At 47.6% G+C, this 24,211-nt stretch overlaps 1 protein-coding gene across 2 annotated transcripts; it reads left to right on the top strand.

Annotated features, from left to right (window-relative positions):
* Positions 1–1,374: 1,374 nt before the first annotated feature.
* Positions 1,375–15,575, top strand: LCK (LCK proto-oncogene, Src family tyrosine kinase). Of its 2 annotated transcripts, XM_049774840.1 has the most exons (12): positions 1,375–1,479; positions 1,963–2,044; positions 2,237–2,327; positions 2,558–2,656; positions 2,793–2,896; positions 3,149–3,298; positions 3,958–4,110; positions 4,250–4,429; positions 6,611–6,687; positions 6,778–6,931; positions 7,015–7,146; positions 15,373–15,575. In XM_049774840.1, the coding sequence occupies exons 1-12, from the start codon at positions 1,375–1,377 to the stop codon at positions 15,573–15,575; spliced, it is 1,530 nt and encodes a 509-aa protein (XP_049630797.1). The 2 variants fall into 2 exon arrangements, with proteins under 2 accessions (XP_049630797.1, XP_049630798.1); XM_049774841.1 differs by lacking the exon at positions 3,958–4,110.
* The last annotated feature ends 8,636 nt before the right edge of the window (positions 15,576–24,211 follow it).

The raw sequence follows: 24,211 nt of genomic DNA, 5'->3' as shown, positions 1-24,211 counted from the left end.
AAAAACAAAACAAAACAAAACTACAGATGCAATGTGAAGGTACAAAATAGAAAAACAATATTGGGTTTGGGAAAAGTAAGAGTAATTCAGTCTCTCTCTCTCTCTCTCTCTCTCTCTCTCTCTCTCTCTCTCTCTCTCTCTCTCTCTCTCTCTCTCTCTGCCTTCTTCCCTCCTCCCCCATGTGTGTGATAAAATACAGAAAAAATGGTCTTGGTATTAAATGGGTCTTGAATGCACAAAAGATTGATCTGAGGACTAAAGCTTTTTTTTTGGCAGGGAGTTGCCACACCTATCAGTACTTAGCGGTTATTCCTGGCTCTGGATTCAGAAATTACTCCTTGTCACATTCAGGGGACCTATGGATCAACTATGTGCAAGACAAATACGCCCTACCTGCCGTGCTATCTCTGAGGCCACAGACTAAACCTTTCTTAGTTTTAAGGTGCTTCCTCCTTCAGGGACCCCCCTAGGATCTTCAGAGGGGAGACTTCTTTATTTTTTTATTTTTTTTTTTTTTTGTGGTTTTTGGGTCACACCCGGCAGTGCTCAGGGGTTACTCCTGGCTCCATGCTCAGAAATTGCTCCTGGCAGGCACAGGGGACCATATGGGACGCTGGGATTCCAACCGATGACCTCTTGCATGAAAGGCAAACGCTTTACCTCCATGCTATCTCTCCAGCCCCGGGAGACTTCTTTATGCACAGGCAGAAAGACTCCCTCTACCTGCTTTTTCTATAGGGTTCTGCTTGGTTTCATCTGACAAAGTTTCCACTGCTAAAACAAGCAAGCACACAACAAAAAGTGATGGCCAATAGGGCCGCTGGAGGGTTTTTTGCTGGAGAGAAATCTCTGCTGGAGATTTTCCATGTGGGTTGGTGTGGGGGCCTGTGTTTTGATTGATTCGGCTTTTCTTCAGCTGCCTGACCCAGAGAGGGGACTTGTAATAAGGAGGTAGGGCACACATTTCGCTGGCAAGGGAGTATCATGATTTAGGTCTCTGGTGGGGTCTGGTGAAGTGTGTGTGAGCACTGGGAGGTAGTCCCTAACCTGGGGGATGGGTAAAGGGAAAGGAAGGGGGCAGGCAGGAAGTGGGCAACTTCTAACAAAGGTGCCTGTGGCGGTTTGCCCAGCCCAGGTGGGAGGGCGGAGCCTACTATTGAAGTGGGGGTGTTTCTTAACTTTCAACCTGGGGGTTCCAAGAGTCTTGAGCTGGAACCCCTTTTCAGCTTATCTGTGGCTAGTGAATGGAGAATTGGGGGCCTGATATTCTAAGGTACTTTGGGAAATTCCCAGGGCGAGGCCCTAGGATGTCTGATTTGGAAGGAACAGATCTTGGGGAAACCCCTTAGCATCTTCTCTATTTACCCAGGGACCATGGGCTGTAGCTGCAGCTCAAACCCTGAAGATGACTGGATGGAAAACATCGACGTCTGTGAGAACTGCCATTACCCCATAGTCCCACTGGATGGCAAGGCCACGGTAAGAGATGGGCCTGAGGCTCAGTGAGGAAATCAGGCAATATCTACAAACCACAAGAAAGAAATGGTGACTTAGAGGGTTTAAATTTTGTTTTTGTTTTTGTTTCTGGGCCATACCCTGTGGCGCTCAGGAGTTACTCCTGGTTCTGAACTCAGAAATCACTCCTGGCAGACTTGAGGGATAATACTGATCTGTCCTGGGTTGGCCATGTGCAAGGCAGACACCCTACCTACAGCTGTGCTAAGGCTTCAGCCCCAATATAGAGAGTTTCAAACTGCCATTATGTCCTTTTGTCCTGGAACCAAGAACAGAAAAAGGGGGTTCAGGAGGTGAGGGACTCTCCTAAGGCTACAAAGCAAGTAGTCAATAGAGTCAGGGGTAACACCTCCCCTGCTGGAGAAGTGGACAGCAGAGAAGTTGGGAGAGAAGCAAGGGTGGGACACAGGCTCCTCTCTCACTCTCCTCTCCTTTTCCACTGAACAGCTGCCTATGAGGAATGGCTCTGAGGTGCGGGATCCACTGGTCACCTACGAGGGCTCCAATCCCCCCGCCTCTCCTCTGCAAGGTGACCTCAAACAGCTTGCAAGATAAGGCCTATGGCCTGGTGGCCATTGGCTTGTAGCTCCTTACCATGACCCTCTATCCTGTCCTGTCTTTCTTGCCCCGGGTCTTGTCTCCTGCCCTCTAACTCCTATGTTCAGTCCCCCAACTCATTCCAGGCCTGTTCTCCTTCACAACTCCCTGTCATTCATTTCAGACAACCTGGTGATTGCCTTGCACAGCTACGAACCTTCCCATGATGGAGACCTGGGCTTCGAGAAGGGAGAACAGCTCCGAATCTTGGAGCAGTGAGTGACCCCTTCACCTCCTAGCCCAATTTTGCCTCGCAGGAATGTGGGAACAAGAGGGGATCCCCTTCCCAGCCTGAACACATGGCTTATAGTGTCATTGAGACAGAGGGTGTCTTCAGAGTGCTGACTGAGCAGGAGGGGCAGATGGGGCTTCATTGGGGCCTCTCAGAAAGGGTTTCCAGCTCAGAGCAAAGATGTTCACTACCCTGACAATTGCTGTTGCACAGGAATGGGGAGTGGTGGAAGGCACAGTCCCTAACCACCGGCCAGGAAGGTTTCATCCCGTTTAACTTTGTGGCCAAAGCGAACAGTCTGGAGCCAGAACCGTGAGTAGGGACTTGTGGGGATGGGTGGAATCTATCTAGGAATCCTGGAAGGGAGTGGGAGTAAGAGGTGATGACAGCTTAAGCATGATGGAGGCCCACTGGATCAGAGACAGAGCTTTTGTTTTGCGTTGAGCAGCTGGTTCTTCAAGAGCCTGAGTCGCAAGGATGCAGAAAGACTGCTGCTGGCACCGGGGAACACTCATGGATCCTTTCTGATCCGTGAGAGTGAGAGCACTGCAGGTGAGCCCCTGGGTGATCTGGGGGCAGAGCCTGGGGCAGGGCTGGATCAGAAGGGAGCCTCCAATCACATTGGGGACAGTGGTCTGAACGGGGATGTTTGGGGCCTGTGGACTTTCCTGTGGGTTCTCTCACATGGATGAGGCTGCAAGGATCCATTGGCTACTTGCCTGGCGCTGAAGTGCTCCCCTGCTTCCCCTTCTTTTGACTTTGCATTTGCTCACCCACTTATTCATCATTCATTCATTCATTCAGGGTCATTTTCACTGTCGGTTCGGGACTTTGACCAGAACCAGGGCGAGGTGGTGAAACATTACAAGATCCGTAACCTAGACAATGGCGGCTTCTACATCTCCCCCCGCATCACTTTTTCTGGCCTGCACGAACTGGTTCGCCATTACACGAGTGAGTCAGCCAGGCCGGACCCCCACAGATGTGTGCCCTGTCTCCCCCATCCCTCCTGGGGTACCCTCCACTTCTTAGTAGAATCTTTCACGCCTTCACTGCCCGCAGGTGGCGAGGTCCCCGGTGACAGCCCCACACTTCCCCTGCCAGTTCCTTTCCCTTAGAAGGGGGCTTGTCAGGCCCGGAGAGATAGCACAGCAGTGTTTGCCTTGCAAGCAGCCAATCCAGGACCAAAGGTGGTTGGTTCGAATCCCGGTGTCCCATATGGTCCCCCATGCCTGCCAGGAGCTATTTCTGAGCAGACAGCCAGGAGTAACCCCTGAGCAATGCCAGGTGTGGCCCAAAAACAAAAACAAAAACAAAAACAAAAAAAAAAAGAAGGGGGCTTGTCAGGCCCGGAGAGATAGCACAGCAGTGTTTGCCTTGCAAGCAGCCGATCCAGGATCAAAGGTGGTTGGTTCGAATCCCGGTGTCCCATATGGTCCCCCGTGCCTGCCAGGAGCTATTTCTGAGCAGACAGCCAGGAGTGACCCCTGGTAACGCCGGGTGTGGCCCAAAAACAAACAAAAATAAATAAATAAAAGAAGGGGGCTTGTCAGGTGGAGGCCCCCAAGTTCCCCCTTTTTCACAGCCCCCTATCTCCCTTCTTATTCTCATAGATGCTTCGGATGGACTATGCACACGCTTGAGCCGCCCCTGCCAGACCCAGAAGCCCCAGAAACCTTGGTGGGAGGACGAGTGGGAGGTGCCCCGGGAGACGCTGAAGCTGGTGGAGCGGCTGGGGGCTGGCCAGTTCGGGGAGGTGTGGATGGGTGAGTGAGGGTCTCTAGGCATTCCGTGGTGGGGGGCACGGGAAGGCGTCTGCTGAGGTCTTGAGGGTACCCCGACAATGCCTTGGTTCAGGGCAGCTGCAAGGCCCTGAACGACTCCCCAAACTTCTCCACGCTGCAGGGGTTTACAGTGGGCACACGAAGGTGGCGGTGAAGAGCCTGAAGCAGGGCAGCATGTCCCCCGACGCCTTCCTGGCCGAGGCCAACCTCATGAAGCAGCTGCAGCACCCGCGGCTGGTCCGCCTCTACGCGGTCGTCACCCAAGAGCCCATGTACATCATCACGGAATACATGGAGAATGGTGGGCACCATAGCCCAGTGCGGCCGCTGGGGGCACTGCTGTGCCCTCAGCCTCTGCAAGAGGGTGAAGGGAAAAAGCCTTTTGGCCTTTATTTAGTCTGGCTCAGCCATGAGGGTTTCCAGTCTTCCTGGGTTCATAAAGCCATCTTCCAGAGGCAAGAGATGTGACATCCCAGCCCGTCTGGGAGCCCAGTCTAAGGTGGCAGGTTCTGGCAGAGAATTCACCCCCTATTTCCTCCTTTGCCTTCAAAGCTGTGCCACCATCTCATTGGATGGGTATCATTTATCCCTATGTTTGGGGAGGGAAGATTTGCCTCACAGCCCTGTTTTTCGGTTCTGGTTAGCCCCACTTCATTCCTTGGTTCACTGTTGGACTGAGTGAGAGCTCCAGGAAAGTGGATAGAAGTTTCTAAATTCATGGGCTAGAGAGATAGCGGGTAGAGAACTTCCCTTGCATGTAGCTGTCCTAGGTTTGGTCCTTGTCACCCATAAAGCTCTCTAAGCCTGCCAGGAGTGATCCCTGAGCTGAGAGCCAAGAGTAAGCCCTAAGCACCACTGAGTGTGGCTCAACCTCTCACCCTACAAAAGCACACGAACAAACAAAAGCCATGATCCTAGACTCAGCTTTGCTATCAATTTGCTGTGTGACATAGGCTAATTCCCTGACCCACCTCTGATATTCAGTTTCACCAAGTACCAACAGGCAAATCTAAATGGGCTCAGCTGGAAATATTAGACTAGTTATCAAGAGATCTAGAATTTGACTGCCTGGGTTAGGATTCTGCTTCACCACTAGGTGATCTTTTTTGGGGAAGGGGGTGGGCCACACCCAGTGATGCTCAGGGGTTACTCCTGGCTATGCACTCAGAAATCGCTCCTGGCTTGGGGGACCATATGGGATGCCAGGGCCTTACCACTTGTGCCATCGCTCTGGCCCCACCACTGGGTGATCTTGACCTAATCATTTTGTTTCTTTTGGTCATGATTTCCTCATGTCCCATGATGATGAATAATGCAATGGTAACTCTCAAAGGATCTTTGTGAGGATGAAAGAGTTAGGACCCTGTCTGCCATACACTCAGTAACTTCGTGGACATGTGTTTCTGATTCCCTGGGAGTAGAAAATCTATCCTGCCTTCAGGAAAGGGAAAAGCCATTAATTGGCTAATGGTATCTGGAAATGATAAATGGGTTTGATTATGTGGGCAGATTTCAGTTGTTAAGTTGCTTGAAGTTCTGTGTTGAGAATTCTGAGACTCATTGAAAGTGCTGGGATTGATTAGCAGCATCTGCCATGGACACGATGGAAGAATGTCAGTGCATGTCCAAATAGTTGCTGTGTCTAGGGAGAACTTTTGATGACTAATTCAGCATTTATAGTGGGGACATCCAGGTTGCTGTCATTCTCTTGGGATGCTGTCATTTTTTTTTTTTTTTGCACAGTTTTGATCTCTTGAGAAGAACCAGCTGTCATTAGCTTCATTCAAATGACTCCCATTCTTAATGTTCTCCTTTTCATCCTCTACTACCAGAGAGGTAGTTCCTTGAGTGCCAGGCTAACTTAGCACATGCAGCACACATTTATTGTTGCTTTCTTTGGGCTAGGCATGAACAGCATGGATAGACAAAGCAAAGTTCCTGCTGACAGAAACCTGGTTTCAGTTATGGGCAATGTTTGTGCCATAGAAAATTTCCAGTATGTCACAGGAATGTAGATAATGATGCAACTTGTTATGCTTGATAGAAAAGTTGTTTCCTAGAAATAACTTAGCTGGGTCAGGAAAGAAAAGTAGATTTTTTTTTTTAGAAGCAGAGTTGGAACAAAAACAGTCTTTGCAGTGAGAGCCCAATGAAAAATCTCAAAATTGTCTATGGTGGATATGTGGATATAAAAAAAGAGAAAGGAGTAGGGGAAAGGGAAGAAACTATTGGGCTTTGGGTGTCTGTATTTCATGGTAACATGAAATTTACCAACCTTAGCAAGCATGCCCCAGTCTAGGTACCCCAGAACAGACATTGCCATATACTTCCCTTTTTCCCCACTCTGAACACATATTCCTCCATTCTCAGCTTACTCTCCCTTATAGCTATCAGACAGTACTTCTAGACCCATGGGCAGAGAAAGGATTGGGAGCTTCCCCTAGAGCAAACTTGAGTCAGCAATTATGGCTTCTGCACACAGGAAGCCTAGTGGATTTTCTCAAGACCCCTTCAGGCATCAAGTTGACCATCAACAAACTTTTGGATATGTCAGCCCAAGTAAGGAGATAGGGGAGGGGCTGGGCCTTGGCATAGGCCAGTGGTGTAAGGGTACATAGTTAGGATTGCTGACCTATGTCTGGCCTAAAGATTGCAGAAGGCATGGCATTTATTGAAGAGCGGAATTATATTCATCGTGATCTGAGGGCTGCAAACATCCTGGTGTCTGACATTCTCAGCTGCAAGATTGCGGACTTTGGTCTCGCTCGCCTCATTGAGGACAATGAATACACAGCCAGGGAAGGTAGGTTTGGGCTATCAGGGAATACTAGAATGTGCAGGATCTGGCCAACCTTACTCAGGCGATCTCACTCTGACTCTCAACAGGGGCCAAGTTTCCCATTAAGTGGACAGCACCAGAAGCTATCAACTATGGGACATTCACCATCAAGTCGGATGTGTGGTCTTTTGGGATTCTGCTCACGGAGATTGTGACTCATGGTCGAATCCCTTACCCAGGTCAGGATTCCACTGAAAGGATGAGGAAGGGCAGTAAACCCATATTTTCTTTTTCTTTTCTCTTCTTTTCTTTTCTTTTCTTTTCCTTTCTTTTTTTCTTTTTTCATGTTTATTTGTTTTGTTTTTGGGTCACACTCAGCAGCGCTCAGGAGTTATTCCTAGCTCTATGCTCAGAAATCGCTCCTGGAAGGCTTGGAGACTATATGGGATTCGAACCACCATCCTTCTGCCTGCAAAGCAAACGCCCTGCCTCCATGCTATCTCTCTGGCCCCATAAATCCATCTTTTCCTACTCCTTTCCAGGCTTAAAATCTGAAACTTTTAGCGCATTCTCCTCTATCCCCAGGTGCAGATTTGACTCCAACTTTCACAAGCAGATGCTACATCTCTAAGGCTGGTTTCTAGCCTTGTAGAATTCTCTTGCCCTCCATTCTCCCAGATCTTTTCCTTAGTTTGGACATAGACTAGTAGCATAAAGAACATATGGTCCAGGAAGCTAGAGGCCTGTCTTTAATCACCCAACTTGCCACAAGGCAAACTTTCTGTGTGGTCTTCATCAGCTCAATCTTTTTTTATTCATCTGTAAAATGTAAGTCTTTAGAATAAGACTTGGGGACTGGAGAGATAGTACAATGGGTAGGGTGCTGGCATTATGTGTGGTCAATCTGGATTCCATCCCAAGCACTCCAAACTACAGCAGGAGTGAGCACTGACAAGTGTGGGAAAACAAACAAACAAACAAAAAAGAAAAGGCCTTGGGTGATATTAAGCACTCAGGAGTGTTGCTTTTTAATATTATTATTATTATTATTATTATTATTATTATTATTATTATTATTATTATTTTGTGTGTCTTATGGGGGCCTCCCCAGCTTTGGAGGCCTTGAACCTCTGGGGCCCCTGCTCTTTGAGCCATTTCCCTGGTTCCCAGTTGAATTATTATTATTATTATTTTTTTTTCTGTAAGGGATCAAACCCAGACATACATGCAAAGCAAGGACTCTATCTTTTTTTTTTTGGGGGGGGGGGGCGGCCATACCCGGCGATGCTCAGGGGTTACTCCTGGCTGTCTGCTCAGAAATAGCTCCTGGCAGGCACGGGGGACCATATGGGACACCGGGATTCGAACCAACCACCTTTGGTCCTGGATCTGCTGCTTGCAGTGCTATCTCTCTGGGCCCACAAGGACTCTCTCTTAAAGTTACCTTCTTGTCCCTTCAGGTTATGTTATTGACGATTGTTTTGGGTAGTGTCTTTTTGTTTGTTTGCTTTTGAACCACACCCATTATGCTCAGGGTTTACTTCTGGCTCTGCATTTTGGCAGGCTTGGGGGATTATATGAGGTGCTGGAGATTGCACCCAAGTAGGCCATGTGCAAGGCAAGCATACTACTGCTGTTCTATTTATTCCAGTCCCACTTTGGGTAGTAGTTTAGTCAGAGTCTCAATTTTCAGCTATCAAAAGAAGAGATTTGAATCCAGAGCAGTATCACAGTGAGTAGGGCATTTGCCTTGCATGCGGCCAACCCAGGTTTGATGCCCAGGATCCCATATGGTCCCTGAGCCTGCTAGGAATGATTTTTGAGCACAGAGCTAGGAATAACCCCAGAGCTCTGCTGGGTATGGTCTCAAAACAAAACAAAGCAAACAAAGAAAGAGTACAAGGTAGGACTAGAGCATTAGTACAGTGCGTAGAGCCCTTGCCTTGAATGTGGGTGACCCAGGTTTGATCCCTGGCATCCCATATGGTTCTCAGAGCACAGCCAGAAGTAAATCCTAAGTGCAGACCCAAGGAGTATCAATCTGAGTACTACTGGGTGTGGGCCACAACCAAAACAAAACAAAAAAATAAAGTAAAAGAGTGATCCTGGGCCCCGAGAGATAGCACAGCGGCATTTGCCTTGCAAGCAGCCGATCCAGGACCAAAGGTGGTTGGTTGTAATCCCGGTGTCCCATATGGTCCCCTGTGCCTGCCAGGAGCTATTTCTGAGCAGACAGCCAGGAGTAACCCCTGAGCATCGCCGGGTGTGGCCCAAAAACCAAAAAAAAAAAAAGTGATCCCTCAGCTCAGAGCCATGAGTAAGCCCCAGAGCACCCTTTGGTATGTCCCCCATCAAAAAAATAAAAAATAAAAAGAGTAAAAGAGATGGCTAGAGCCTTGCATACAGCTGGAGCCAGGTTTAATCCCTGGATTCCTGACACCATATATGGCATCCTGAATCCTCCCAGGAGTTATCTGAGTGCAGTCAGAGTAAGCCCTGAGCATCTCCACATGTGACCCCCATACCCAACTCCAACTCCCATCCTGAAAAAAAAAAGGCAAGAGAGAGAGGAATAGTCTGGAGCATATGCTTGCATGTGGAAGGCCTGGTTAATTCCTCCAGACATACCAGAAATGAACACTAGAGTATTCCCAGAGAACCATTGGATATGGCCAAAAACAAACAACTAACTAACATATAAAAACTAAATAAACTTGGAGAGATAGCACAGCTGTGTTTGCCTTGCAAGCAGCCGATACAGGACCTAAGGTGGTTGGTTCGAATCCCCGTGTTCCATATGGTCCCCCGTGCCTGCCAGGAGCTATTTCTGAGCAGACAGCCAGGAGTAACCCCTGAGCATCGCCGGGTGTGGCCCAAAAACCAAAAAAACCAAAAAAAAAAAAAAACCCTAAATAAACTAATTAAAAGAGACATGTAAATGTAAATAACTCATTCCATTCCCTTCCTCTCATAAACTCCTAAACAAAGTCCTTTATCACTGAATTCAGCCAAGAACAGGATGAAATATTTTGAAAGGAAGTTGGGTTTTTTTGGGGGAGGGACACACCTGGTGGCTCTCAAGAGTTACTCCTGCCTCTGTGCTCAGAAATTACTCCTGGCAGGCTCAGGGGAACATGTGGGATGCCCAGGATTGAACCCAGGTCAGCGGTATGCAAGGCAAATGCCCTTTCTGCTGTGCTCCAGCCTTCTGAAAGAAACTTTTTAGGTGACTGGGGAGACGAAAAGGAAACCAGACAGGTAGGAGGGAGGAGCAGAGTTAAGGATTTAAAAAAAAACTTCCCACATCCATAGGGCAATGTGCACAAAACTTTGGTCCTGGGAAGGTAAAGGCAACTTCCAATCAGGTGAAAGCCTGAAGGATTTCCTTGCCTTGCATTGAGGACATCATACAGCCCAGGACTTTGCTGAGGTTAGATTACAGTTCAGCTGTGTAGTCATCACACACACGCACACTACTGCACACACACTGCACACACACACATACACACACGTACACACACACACACGTACACTGTGTCCAGGACTTTGTTGAGGTTAGATTTCAGTCCAGCTGTGTAGTCATCACACACACACATACACACACACACACACACACACACACACACACACACACACACACCACTGCACACACACACGTACACTGTGCCCACAGAGAATTTTCCTATTAGGAAAAAAAAAAGTGAAAGCCTGATGATAAATGGCAACTGACATGTGGCTTCAGGGTCAGGGAGACAATGGGGAGTAAATTCACATCTGCTCAAGCAGATGTTTGCCATTAACACAGGGGGCACCAATAATCAGAACTTTGGAGTTCTTTTTGTTTTGTTACTGGTTCCTTTTCTTTTCTTTTCTTTTTTTTTTTTTTTTGAAAGAAACCAGAACTTGGAGTTTTAGGAAAATGCACCATTTCTGAAGCTTGGGAGATATTTGAAAGGTTGCAGTGGTCCTCAAACTATGGCCCGCTGGCTACATAATTGTATTTGTATCTGTTTTGTTTCTTTTTTTTTTTTTTTTTTTTTTTTGGTTTTTGGGCCACACCCGGCAGTGCCCAGGGGTTACTTCTGGCTGTCTGCTCAGAAATAGCTCCTGGCAGGCATGGGGGACCATATGGGACACTGGGATTCGGGATTCGAACCAACCACGTTTGGTCCTGGATCAGCTGCTTGCAAGGCAAACACCGCTGTGCTATCTCTCCAGGCCCATCTGTTTTGTTTCTTCATTGCAAAATAAGATATATGCAGTGTGCATAAGAATTCGTTCATGGGCCGGGCGGTGGCGCTAAAGGTAAGGTGCCTGCCTTGCCTGCGCTAGCCTTGGACGGACCGCGGTTCAATCCCCCGGTGTCCCATATGGTCCCCCAAGCCAGGAGCAACTTCTGAGCACATAGCCAGGAGTAACCCCTGAGCGTTACCGGGTGTGGCCCAAAAACAAACAAACAAAAAAAAGAATTCGTTCATAAGTTTTTTTTTTTACTATAGTCAGACCCTCCAATGGTCTGAGGGACAGTGAACTGGCCCCTGTTTAAAAAGTTTGAGGACCCCTGGTTAGAGTCTATGCTTGGCAGTATCAATTCCTGGGTTTGATTCCCAGTACTTCAGAACTTCCTGGGCTCGTAGCATCACTGATGTAGCCCTCAGCTCCATTGGAGAACACTCCAAAAGAAAAAAATACCCATTTTATAAATATTATTATTATTGATTCATTAAAAATTAAAAAGAGGGGCTGGAGAGATAGCATGGAGAAGGATGATGGTTCGAATCCTGGCACCCCATATGGTCCCCTGTGCTTGCCAGGGGCAGTTTTTGAATGTAGAGCCAGGAGTAACCCCTGAGCGACCCAATAAACAAAAGAAAAAAATTAAAAGGAGGGGCCGGAGAGATAGCATGGAGGTAAGGCTTTTGCCTTGCATGCAGAAGGACAGTGGTTCGAATCCCGGCATCCCATATGGTCCCCTGAGCCTGCCAGGAGCGATTTCTGAGCGTAGAGACAGGAGTAACCCCTGAGCACTGCTGGGTGTGACCTAAAAACCAAAAAAAAAAAAAAATTAAAATTAAAATTAAAAAGAAAGGAGCTAAAGAGATAGCACAGTGGTAGGGAGTTTGCCTTGCATGCATCCTGGATTTGATTCCTGGCATCATATATGGACCCCGAGCCTTCCAGCAGTTTTTTCTGAGTGCAGAGCCAAGAGTAACCCCTGAGTGCCACTGGATGTGGCTCAAAAACAAAAGTAAAACAAAACAAAATTAAAAACAGAAAAATAAAAAAATAAAAAATATTTTTGGTTTTGGGAATGTGGCTAGCATGAGAGAGCCAATATTTTGTATGTATTAGGCCCTTTCGCAATCTCTGGATCTCTTCAAATCTTGGTGGTTTTTAATTTTATTTATTACTTATTTTGGGGCTATACCTAGCAAAGCTCAGGGGTTACTTTTGGCTCTACATTCACTCAAGAATTACTCCTACCTGTGCTCAGGGCTCACCATATGGGATTCAGAGATCCCAACCTGGGTTGGCTTTTTCAAAGCAAGCATCTTATTCACTGAGCTATTACTCTAGCTCCTAGACCTGGTGATTTTTTGGAAGGAGTACACCCTGCGGTGCTCAGGAGTTACTCCTGGCTCTGCACTCAGAAATTGCTCCTGGCAGGCTTTGAGGACCATATGGGATGCTGGGGTTCAAATTTGGGTAGGCAGCTTGCAAGGTTACCTTACCTGCTGTGCTATCACTCTATTCCAACCCTGACCTGTTTTGTTTTGTTTGGTTTGGGGCCACACTCAGCGGCACTCAAGGTTTACTCCTTGCTCTGATCTCAGAAATCTCTCCTGGTGAGGCTGGAGTGGTGTCGCTAGAGGTAAGGTGTTTGCCTTGCAAGCGTTAGCCTAGGACAGGCCGCAGTTCAATCCCCCGGCGTCCCATATGGTCCCCCCAAATCAGGAGTGATTTCTGAGCGCATAGCCAGGAGTAACCCCTGAGTGTCAATGGGTGTGGCCCCCAAATAAAAATATACATAAAGAAAAATCTCGGGGCTGGTGAGGTGGCGCTAGAGGTAAGGTGTCTGCCTTTCAAGCGCTAGCCAAGGAAGGACCACAGCTAGATCTCGCAGCGTCCCCCCAAGCCAGGGGCAATTTCTGAGCGCTTAGCCAGGAGTAACCCCTGAGCATCAAATGGGTGTGGCCCAAAAAACCAAAAAATAAAAAATAAAAAATAAAATAAATCTCGGGGCCGGCACAGTGGCACTAGAGGTAAGGTGCCTGCCTTGCCAGCGCTAGCCTAAGATGGATCGTGGTTCGATTCCCCGGCATCCCATATGGTCCCCCAAGCCAGGGGCGATTTCTGAGTGCAAGCCAGGAGTAACCCCTGAGTGTCACAGGGTGTGCCCAAAAACCACACACACACAAAAAAGAAAGAAAGGAAGGAAGGAAGGAAGGAAGGAAGGAAGGAAGGAAGGAAGGAAGGAAGGAAGGAAGGAAGGAAGGAAGTAAAGAAGGAAAGAAGGAAAGAAGGAAAGAAGTAAATAAGGAAAGAAGGAAAGAAGGAAAGGAAGAAGGGAGAAGGGAAGAAGGGAAGAAGGGAAGAAGGAAAGAAGGAAAGAAGGAAGGAAGGAAGGAAGGAAGGAAGGAAGGAAAGAAGGAAAGAAGGAAAGAAGGAAAGAAGGAAAGAAGGAAAGAAGGAAAGAAAGAAAGAAAGAAAGAAAGAAAGAAAGAAAGAAAGAAAGAAAGAAAGAAAGAAAGAAAGAAAGAAAGAAAGAAAGAAAAAGAAAAGAAATCTCTCCTGATAGGAGAGATTGGAGGACCATGGGAGATTCCAGGAATCGAACCCAGGTTTACCCCGGGTCATCAGCATGTAAGGCAAATGCCCTATTGCTGTGTTATTACTCCAGCCCCTGACCTGGTATTTTTTGTTTTGTTTTGTTTTGTTTTGTTTTGGGCCACACCCAGCTGCACTCAGGGGTTACTCCTGGTTCTGCACTCAGAAATTGCTCGAGCCGGGAGATATAGCACAGTGGTGTTTGCCTTGCAAGCAGCCCATCCAGGACCTAAGGTGGTTGGTTCGAATCCCGGTGTCCCATATGGTCCCCCGTGCCTGCCAGGAGCTATTTCTGAGCAGACAGCCAGGAGTAACCCCTGAGCACCGGCGGGTGTGGCCCAAAAACCAAAAAAAGAAAAAAAGAAAAAAAGAAATTGCTCCTGGCAGGGCGGGAAGGTGGCGCTAGAGGTAAGGTGTCTGCCTTGTGAACGCTAGCGAAGGACCGCTGTTCGATCCCCCGTGTCCCATATGGTCCCCCAAGCCAGGAGCGACTTCTGAGAGCATAGCCAGGAGCGTCAAATGGGTGTGGCCCAAAAATCAAAAAAAAAAAAAAAAAGAAACTGCTCCTGGCAGGCTCAGGGGATCATATGTCAGTCCTAGGTCAGCCCATGCAAAGCAACTCTACCACTGTGCTATCTCTTTGGCCCGTGGCCTGGTATTTTTTTTTTTGGGGGGGGGGGCGGGTCACACCCAGCAGTGCTCAGGTGTTATTCCTGGCTCTACACTCAGAAATCTCTCCTGGCAGGCTTGGGGGACCATATGGGATGCCGGGATTCAAACCACCAACCTTTTGCATTTGAGGCAAATGCCTTACCTCCATGCTATCTCTCCAGCCCCGACCTGGTATTTTTTTTATGCCTTGTTTCATTCAGTCTTCATAACAACTCAGAAAACTAATTCTATTCAGAACTATTATTCATCCAGTTTTACAAATGAGTAAACAAGCTCAACAAGGTAAAGTGGCTCGCCCGAGCTGTCACAGCTAATGTGTGTACTGCTAGAGATATACTTAAATTATCTTTTTTTTTTTTTTTTTTTTTTTTGGTTTTTTTGGCCACACCCGGTAACGCTCAGGGGTTACTCCTGGCTATGCGCTCAGAAGTTGCTCCTGGCTTGGGGGACCATATGGATCACCGGGGGATTGAACCGCGGTCCGTCCAAGGCTAGCGCAGGCAAGGCAGGCGCACCTTACCTTTAGCGCCACCGCCCGGCCCCAAGATATACTTAAATTATCTTAAGTATAAGACTTAAGTGTCTCAACCACAGCAGACACTCCAAGTGGCATGGCTGACATTTAACAGAGACCGACAATGGACTTACTATCAATTAAGATGAAAGTCTTTTGGGGAATTGATACTCACACCATCTAGTTGTTAAAGATTGCCATCATCACCCCTATCTATCGCCAGGCTCCCACAATCGGAGTCTTTTTTGGGGGGTTCATACCCGGTAGTGCTCAGGGGTTACTCCTGGCTCTGTGCTCAGAAGTCACTCCTGGCAGGTTCAGGGATCCATATGGGATTCTGGGAATCAAACCACCATCTGTCATGGGTTGGCCATGTGCAAGGCAAAAGCCCAACTACTGTGCTATCTCTCCAGCCCACCATCTTGAAGTCATTTCTCCCACCATCTTTCAGGTATGACCAATCCTGAGGTGATTCAGAATCTGGAACGAGGCTACCGCATGGTGCGGCCTGAAAATTGTCCTGAGGAGCTCTATGATCTGATGATGCTATGCTGGAAAGAACACCCAGAGGACCGGCCTACCTTTGACTACCTGCGCAGTGTACTGGAAGACTTCTTCACAGCCACGGAGGGCCAGTACCAGCCCCAGCCCTGAGAAGCCTAGATGGCTGGTCTGGACCCCTTCCCTTATCTAGTAGATATGATGATGGAGGGAGGATGTGTGTGTGTGTGGTGTGGTGTGGTGTGGTGGTGTGTGTGTGTGTGTGTGTGTGTGTGTGTCTGTGTGTGTCTGTGTGTGAAACTCTTGAACTCTTGTACCATACTCTTTTTTTTTTTTTTTTTTGGTTTTTCGGGCTATACCCATTTGATGCTCAGGGGTTACTCCTGGCTAAGCGCTCAGAAATTGCCCCTGGCTTGGGGGGACCATATAGGACGCTGGGGGATCGAACCATGGTCCTTTTTTGGCTAGCACTTGCAAGGCAGACACCTTACCTCTAGCGCCACCTCGCCAGCCCATACTCTTGTGACCTAGGCACATCATGGAGGACTCTGCACCTGGTTCCTGCCCGCAATGACATACACTTTGCATTTCTCCTAAGTTGGTTCTATAGCTGTCTGAGTTCTGCAGTGTATCTCATACCTATGTGACCAGTACATGTCTGGTACAGTTATCTTCTCTGGACCCTCCCACATCCTGAAACTCCCAAAGAGAGGACAGAGGCCTGTTATTGACACCTTCTGCCCACCCTCCTTTTCTATTTTCAGATCATCCAAATGTTCCCTGAGGACATGGACTTTATCTAATACCTCTGTGGGCTCCTCCTGATGCCTGGCACATGTCAGGAGCTCAATAAACGTTTATTAATGACAGTTGTGCATCTTTCTGCTCCTAATTTTCATCTCTAGCTATGGGGAGGAGTCAGGGGGATGTTCAGAGTATGGAGAAACATTTGTGAACCCCTTCAAGTGATACTGTACCTCATTCTCACCCAAAAAATTGTTGGTGATCCCTATCTCCCCTATCTAGAACTTTCTAAGAAGAGGATGTGTTCTTTCTTTCTTTCTTTTTTTTTTTTTTTTTTGGTTTTTGGGTCACACCCAGCAGCGCTTAGGGGTTACTCCTGGCTCTACACTCAAAAATCACTCCTGGCAGGCTCAGGGGACCATATGGAATGCTGGGATTTGAACCACCGTAAGGCAAATGCCTTACCTTCATGCTATCTCTCCGGCCCCAAGATGTGTTCATTTTAAAGAAAAGCCCATTTTAATATTTATTTATTTAGGGTTTAGGGCCATACTTGGCAATACTCAGGGGTTACTCCTGGCTCTGTACTCAGGGATCACTCCTGGCAATGTTTGGGAGACCATATGAGATGCTAGGGATCAAACTCAGATTGGTAGTGTGCAAGGCAAATACCCTTACCTTGTACCTGGCTTATACTCAGGTATCACTCCCTGGTGGGCTTCAGGAGACAATATGTGATGTTTGGGATCGAATCCAAGTCATTTGTGTGTAAGGCAAGTATCCTACCTGCTGTATTATCTCTCTGGCCCAGAAGTATTATTTATTTATTTGTTTGTTTGTTTATTTGTTTTTGGGCCACACTGGGCGGTGCTCAGGGGCTACTCCTGGCTGTCTGCTCAGAAATAGCTCCTGGCAAGCACGGGGGACCATATGGGACACTGGGATTCAAACCAACCACCTTTGGTCCTGGATTGGCTGCTTGCAAGGCAAACACCGCTGTGCTATCTCTCCAGGCCCCAGAAGTGTTAATTTAATTTAATTTTTTTTATTTTGGTTTTTGGGCCACACCTGGTGATGCTCAGGGGTTACTCCTGGTTCTGTGCTCAGAAACCATTCCTGGCATGTTCGGAGGACCACATGGGATACTGGAGATTGAATCTGGGTCAGCTGTGTGCAAGACAAATGCTCTCTCCACTGTGTTATCACTCTATCCCATAAGTGTTCATTTTAATTTGATTTAATTTTATTGGTTTTTGGGTTATACCCAGCAGTTCTTAGGACTGATCCTGCACTCAGGAATCACTCCTGATGGTGCCTGGGTGACCATAAAGGATGCAGAGACTGGACTCTAGTTCTACAGATGCCAATTTTGTTGCTATTAATTAATTAATTTATTTATTAGTTTTTGGGTCACACACAGTGACACTCAGGGGTTACTCCTAGCTATGTGCTCAGAAATTGCTTCCGGCTTGGAGTACCATATGGGATGCTGGGGACTGAACCCAGGTTGGTCCTGGGTCAGCCATGTTCAAGGCAAGCACCCTAACGCTGTGCTATCACTCTAGCCCCAGATGCCAAATTTTTTGTGTGGTTTTTGGGTCACACCCAGCAGTGCTCAGGGTTTACTACTGACTCCATGCTCAGAAATTGCTCCTGGCAGGCACGGGGGACCATATGGGACACCAGGATTCGAACCGATGACCTTCTGCATGAAAGACAAATGCCTTACCTCCATGCTATCTCTCCAGCCCCCCAGATGCCAATTTTTAAAGAAAAGCACTTTTTTGTTTGCTTATTTTTGGGCCACACAAGTGGTGCTTAGAGGATCCTCTGTCCAGTTGTACCTGGTAGTATGCAGGGATCAGGTAGGTGCCTCTGGGCTCCTGCTTGTAACAGATGTGTTCCAGTCTTTCCACCATCTCCCACCAAGAAATTGCATTTATTTATTTTTGGTTTTATGTGGGGGGTGGCCATACTGAGCTGTATTCAGGGCTTATACCTAGCTCTGTACTCAGGAATCACTCTTGGTGGTGCTCTGTGATCGTATGCAGTATGGGAAATGGAATTCAGGCTAGTTGCATGCCTTACCCCTGTACTATCTCTCTCTGTTAGCTATTTATTTTTATAAGGGGAATTTGGGGGCATACTGAACTGCATGGCTTTTTCCCTAACTCTGTGCATAGGGATTGCTTCTGATGGTGCTCAAGGGGCCATATGTGGTGATGAGAATCAAACCCAGCTCAGCCACATGCAAGTCAAGTGATCCACTTGCCAGGCTCAATTCTAGTCATAGATAAAGGATAGAGAAAAACTGGCTTTGGGGGCCAGAGTGATAGCACAGTGGCAGGGTGTTTGCCTTGCCCTGGTATTTACCCAGGTTCAATCCCTGGCATTCCATATGGTCCCCTGAGGCTGCCAGAAGATTTCTGAGTGCAGAGCCAGGAGAAACCCCTGAGTGCCGCTGGGGTTGGCCCAAAACAAAACAAAAGCAAAACAAAAAATCTGGCTTTGGAGATAGCTAGAAAGACTAGAGCACTAACTTACTATGCAGAGTCCCAGAGTTTGAGCCCTGGCAACACATGGTCCCTGAACATTGCCAGGAGTGACCCAGAAACCATTGCTCACAATATAGCTAGTTGTGGTCCCCAAATCCAAACCAAAGCAAACAACATTGCTTGTGAGTAACTTGAAGTTTTAGTTTTAGTTAAGGAAAACAGATAATAACAACCACAAAGAAGTTAAGGATATGGCATACTACAAGGTGATGAGTGTTGTAAGTCAGCCCCTGAAGAGGTTGACTGATGGAGGAATGGAGGATGAGGTCTTTCCCCTTCAGCTCGGAGCACGCATCTGCCACCCTGTCTAGCCGATGGTTCTGAGGTGAGGTAAACAGCTCGCAGACAGTCAGGCTTGTGGAAATATTAGCTTTATTCGGTGGACAAGACTTAAGTCCAAAGACTCAGCCTCAGTTCCAGCAAAAAGCCCCTTGCCTTCCACAGACCCTTGTTTTTATCTCCCAGAATCAGGTACCATCCAATGGTGGGATCAGATACCAACCAATGGTACTACCCTAGGGTGGGGGCAGAATGCCAGGTCACACCCTAGGGTAGGGCACAATCACCTATCAGGTTAGGGTCAGGTTAGGATCAGTAACATAATAATCCCCTAAAATATTTACATACACAACAATGAGTGCTAAGAGGAATACAAAGCATGCAGGAGGAAAAAACAAAAACAAAAACAAAAAACAACGAAGCGGGGCTGGCGGTGGCGCTAGAGGTAAGGTGTCTGCCTTGCCAGCGCTAACCTAGAACGAACCTCGGTTCCTAGGACGGACCTCGGCTCGATCCCCTGGTGTCCCATATGGTCCCCCAAGCCAGGAGCAACTTCTGAGCGCGTAACCAGGAGGAACCCCTGAGCGTGACCAGGTGTGGCCCAAAAACAAAAACAAACAAACAAACAAAACAATGAAGCATGCAGGAGGAATTAAAATGTCCTATTTGAAAGAGATTTCAATTAAACTTTTATTTTAGGGGATGGATTGCACACAACTGACCAGGGTTTGATCCCTGGCACCCCATATGGTACCCTGAGCGTACTAGAAATTATCTTTGAGTGCAGAGCCAGGAATAAATCCTGAGCACAGCCAAATGTGACCCCAAACAACAACAACAACAACAAATGAACAAACAAAAAATACTTCCTAAGACAGAAAACATAGAAAAAAGACTGAGGTGGGGCTGGAGCGATAGATAGCACAGTGGGTGCACATTTGCCTTGCATGTGGCTGACCTGGGTTCAATCCCCCGACATCCCATTTGGTCTCCTAACCCTACCAGGAGTGACTTCTGAGTGAAGAGCTAGGAGTAACCTCTGAACACCACTGGGTGTGACCCAAAAATAATAGCAATAAATAAAACAAAAACAAACAAAAGAAGACAGACTGAGGGGCTGAAAAGATAGTACAAGAGCCAGGCCGGTTCAATTTCTGGTACCACTATGGTACCCCCAAAGCACAGAACATGTAAACCCTGATCACTGCTTCTGACAGGCTCAGGGGACCATATGGGATGCTGGGGATCGAACCCAGGTCCTTCCTGGATCAGCTGTGTGCGAGGCACCCAAAAGAGACATTTTTTTTGTTCAAGTAAAAAAGAATCCAGGGCCAAGGAGAATGCTCAAAGGACCACACTTGCATGTGGGAGGCCCGAGTTGAATCCTTGGCAAATGGTTCCATAATTTCTGCCAGGTGTTCCCTGAGTGCTGAATTGGGAGTAGTCATACATAAAACAAAACAATAGTCTATCCAATATACAGAGAAATAAAAGACAAAAATAGATACAAAAAAAAAAAAACCACAATAGGGGTCAGATGATATTATAGTGGGCAGGGTGTTTGCTGTGCATGTAACTGACCCTAGTTTGAACCCTGTCATACCTTATGATCCCCTAAATCTACCAGGAATAATCCCTGAGTGGGAGACAGGCATAACCCCTGAGAATCATTGGGTGTGGTCTCAAAACAAATAAACAAATGAAATACCAAAAAAAAAATCCCCCACCAGTAAATAATCCAATTTTGGGGCTGAGGAAATAATTCAGATTACTGGAGTTCATGTTTTGCATTTGAAGCCTGGAGTTCAGTACCAACATCACATGGTCCTATAAGCACTAGCAATAGGAATGGTTCCTGAGGATCTCTGTTTTGTTTTGGTTTTTGGGCCACATCCAGTGGCTCTCAGGGGTTACTCTTGGGCTCAGGGGACCACATGGGATGCCAGGAATTGAACCCGAGTTCGTTCTGGGTCGACTGAGTGCAAGGCAAACACCCTGCCACTGTGCTATCTCTCTGGCCTTTCCTGAGGATCTCTGAATATGATCCCTCCTCTCACATACATACAGGTCAATTTTTTGTTTGCTTTTGGACCACTGATTATCTGCGATTACTCCTGCCTCTGCACTCAGGAATTAGTCCTGGAAGAGCTCAGGTAACCAGATGGGATGCTGGGAATCAAAACCAGGTCAGCTGCATGCAAGGCAAACCCCCACCCACTATACTATTGTGGTATTATCTATCCCAGGGGTCTCAAACTCAATTTACCTGGGGGCCGCAGGAGGCAAAGTCGGGATGAGGCAGGGCTGCATAAGGGATTTCTCTTACCAAATATTCGCAATAAAAAATCGTATTAGTAAGAAAAAAATCGCAAAAAAATCGCATTAAACATTTGCATACCCCGAATGGAACTGCTCGGGGTATGCGAATGTTTAATACGATTTTTATTTTGATTATTCGGTAAACAAATAATCGTGAATACTGCAATATTTGAAGGCTGGCTGCGAGCCACGAAATGTTATACTGAGGGCCACAAACGGCCGTAGGGCCTTGAGTTTGAGACCCCTGATCTATCCACACACACATCAATTTGCATTTTATTTATTTATTTTGTTTTGGGGCCACATCCCATAGTGCTCAGGAGTTGCTCCTAGAGATTCTTGGGGACCATGTGGGATGCCTAGGATCGAACCTTAGTTAGCATTGCCAGACTAATGTCCTATCTACTGGACTATTTTTTTAGGGGGAGCACACCTGGTGACACTCAGGGATTACTCCTGAGCTCCTGTGCTCAGAAATTGCTCCTGCCAGGCACAGGGCACCCACCATATGGGATGCCCGGATTCGAACCACTGTCTGTCCTGGGTGGGCTAGTGCAAGGCAAACACCCTACCGCTGTGCTATCTCTCTGTCCCCACATCATCAATTTTGTGTGTGTGTGTGTGTGTGTTTGGGTTATACCTGGCAGTACTCGGGGTTACTCCTGGCTCTACACTCAGAAATAGTTTCTGGCAGGCAGGCTTGGGGGACCATATGGGATGCCAGAGTTCAAACCAATGCCCTTCTGCATGCAAGGCAAATGCCCTACCTCCATGCTATCTCTCTGGCCTCCATCATCAATTTTTAAAGAAGATACTTAGTTAATTGATTAATTTATTTGTGAATCTGGGAGTATAACTGGCAGTGTTCAGAGAGAATATTCCTGGCTACCTCTCCAGACCTCAAACTCTAGGAGCTTACTTTGTATCCTGCTGATTGTAGTATGAATCCCTGCCACCACATATAATTCCCCAATCATGACTAGGGTTCACTCAGAGCACAGTGCCACAGTCATATAAAAGCCAACCCATACCCCCAATAAATAAATAAATGTGAGTATTTTCAGTTTTGGATTTTTTTTCTTGTTTGTTTTTAGGCCACATTTGGCAATGCTTAGGGCTTATTCTTGGCTCTGAGCTCAGTGCTGGAGAAACAGCATAGCAGCTAAAGCTCTTGCCTTGCATGTGGCTGAGCAAGATTCCACTCTGGTAGGTACCCCAGATTGCTCCCCGAGCTCTGCCAAGAGTGATTCCTAAATACAGAGCAAGGAATAAGCCCTGAGAACCACCGAGTTTTCACCACCCACCCAAGGAAAAAACAAAAGCCTAGCTCTGTGCTCAGTGATTACTCCTGATAGGGCTCAAAGGACCATATGGGACACAGGGGATTGAAGCCAGGTTGGTTGCATGCAAGACAAACACTTTTGGTGCTGGAGTAATACCACAGCGGTAGGGTGTTTGTCTTGCATGTGACCAACCTGGGATGGACCCAGGTTTAATCCCTGGCATCCCATATGGTCCCTCGAGCCTGCCAGGAGTGATTTCTGAGTGTAGAGCAGGAGTAACCCCTGAGCACTGCTGGGTGTGACCCAAAAAAACAAACAAACAAAAAGAAGTATAAGTTCTGAGCATTGTTACCTGTGGCCCCAAAACCAAACCAAAAACACAACAAAAGAAACAACCCCTTTGCCCAAATTATTCAATCCTGTTAGACTTCAGAATAAGCAAGGCATCCAATTGTTTTGTTTTTGTTTGTTGTTGGGCCACACCTGTCGGTGCTCAGGGTTACTCCTGGCTCTGCGCTCAGAAATTGCTCCTGGCTCTGGGGGACCATATGGGATGTTGGAGATCATACTGGCTTCTATCCTGGGTCTCCACGTGCAAGGCAAATGCCCTACTGTTGTGCTATTGTTCCTGCCCTGTTAGTTTTATTTTGATGTTGGGATCACACCCAGCAGTGCTCAGGGGTCATTCCTGGTGGTGCTCTGGAGACCAGATGCCAGAGATCTAACCCGGTCAGCAGAGTGCCAGGCAAACACCCTATCCACTAAATTATTGCTCCGGTCTCTTCTCATTGTTTGTTTTGAGGCCATACCTGGCTGTATTTTAGTGTTTCCTCTTAGGTCTGTGCTCAAGCATCACTCCCAGTGGAAATCATAATGTGGTGCAGGGGATCAAATCCATGCTGCTGTTGATTGCAAGACAAGTGCCCTACCTCCTTCAGCCCTGAGGTACTGCCATTATTTATTTATTTATTTTTTGGTTTTTGGTTTCTGGGCCACACCCAGCGATGCTTAGGGGTTACTCCTGGTTGTCTGCTCAGAAATAGCTCCTGGCAGGCACGGGGGACCATATGGGACACCGGGATTCGAACCAACCACCTTTGGTCCTGGATTGGCTGCTTGCTGAGCAGCTCTGGCCTCACACCAGGCCAGCCCTACTACTACCCCTTTCAAGGCCTGGATGTATCTATCTACCTTACACCACTTGGTGACCTTATACCAGTCACTTGCCCCTCGAGCCCCCCCTCAACACCCAAAAGCCTGGGGGTGAACTCTGGATGAAATCACACACAAAGTTGTGGCCTCTAAATTTCCCAGCAAGAAATGGATCTAGAAGGGACATTTCCAGCCCTAGCTAGCCCTGGTGGTGTCTTCCCCCAAGGATTGTACCACTGTACAGTCCCGGGCAGTTTCCCCGTCCCACCCCCGCCGCTGCCCTTGGTACGAGCCCAGGTTTGCCCCCCCCCCTCCACGGGCCTCCTGGCTGGCTCCGAGTTCCGGGCAGTCTTCGCGCCAGCTGATTGGCTGGAGCGGTGCCTGGGCTGCGCGGCTATAGGTGAGCGAGGGCGGGCGTGGGCGGGGCCGCGTGAGGCCACGCCCTCCCGAGGTCGGC

Source organism: Suncus etruscus, chromosome 6 (genome assembly GCF_024139225.1).
Source record: "Suncus etruscus isolate mSunEtr1 chromosome 6, mSunEtr1.pri.cur, whole genome shotgun sequence".
Lineage (NCBI taxonomy): Eukaryota > Metazoa > Chordata > Mammalia > Eulipotyphla > Soricidae > Suncus > Suncus etruscus.
This window is presented reverse-complemented; position numbering and strand designations above follow the sequence as displayed.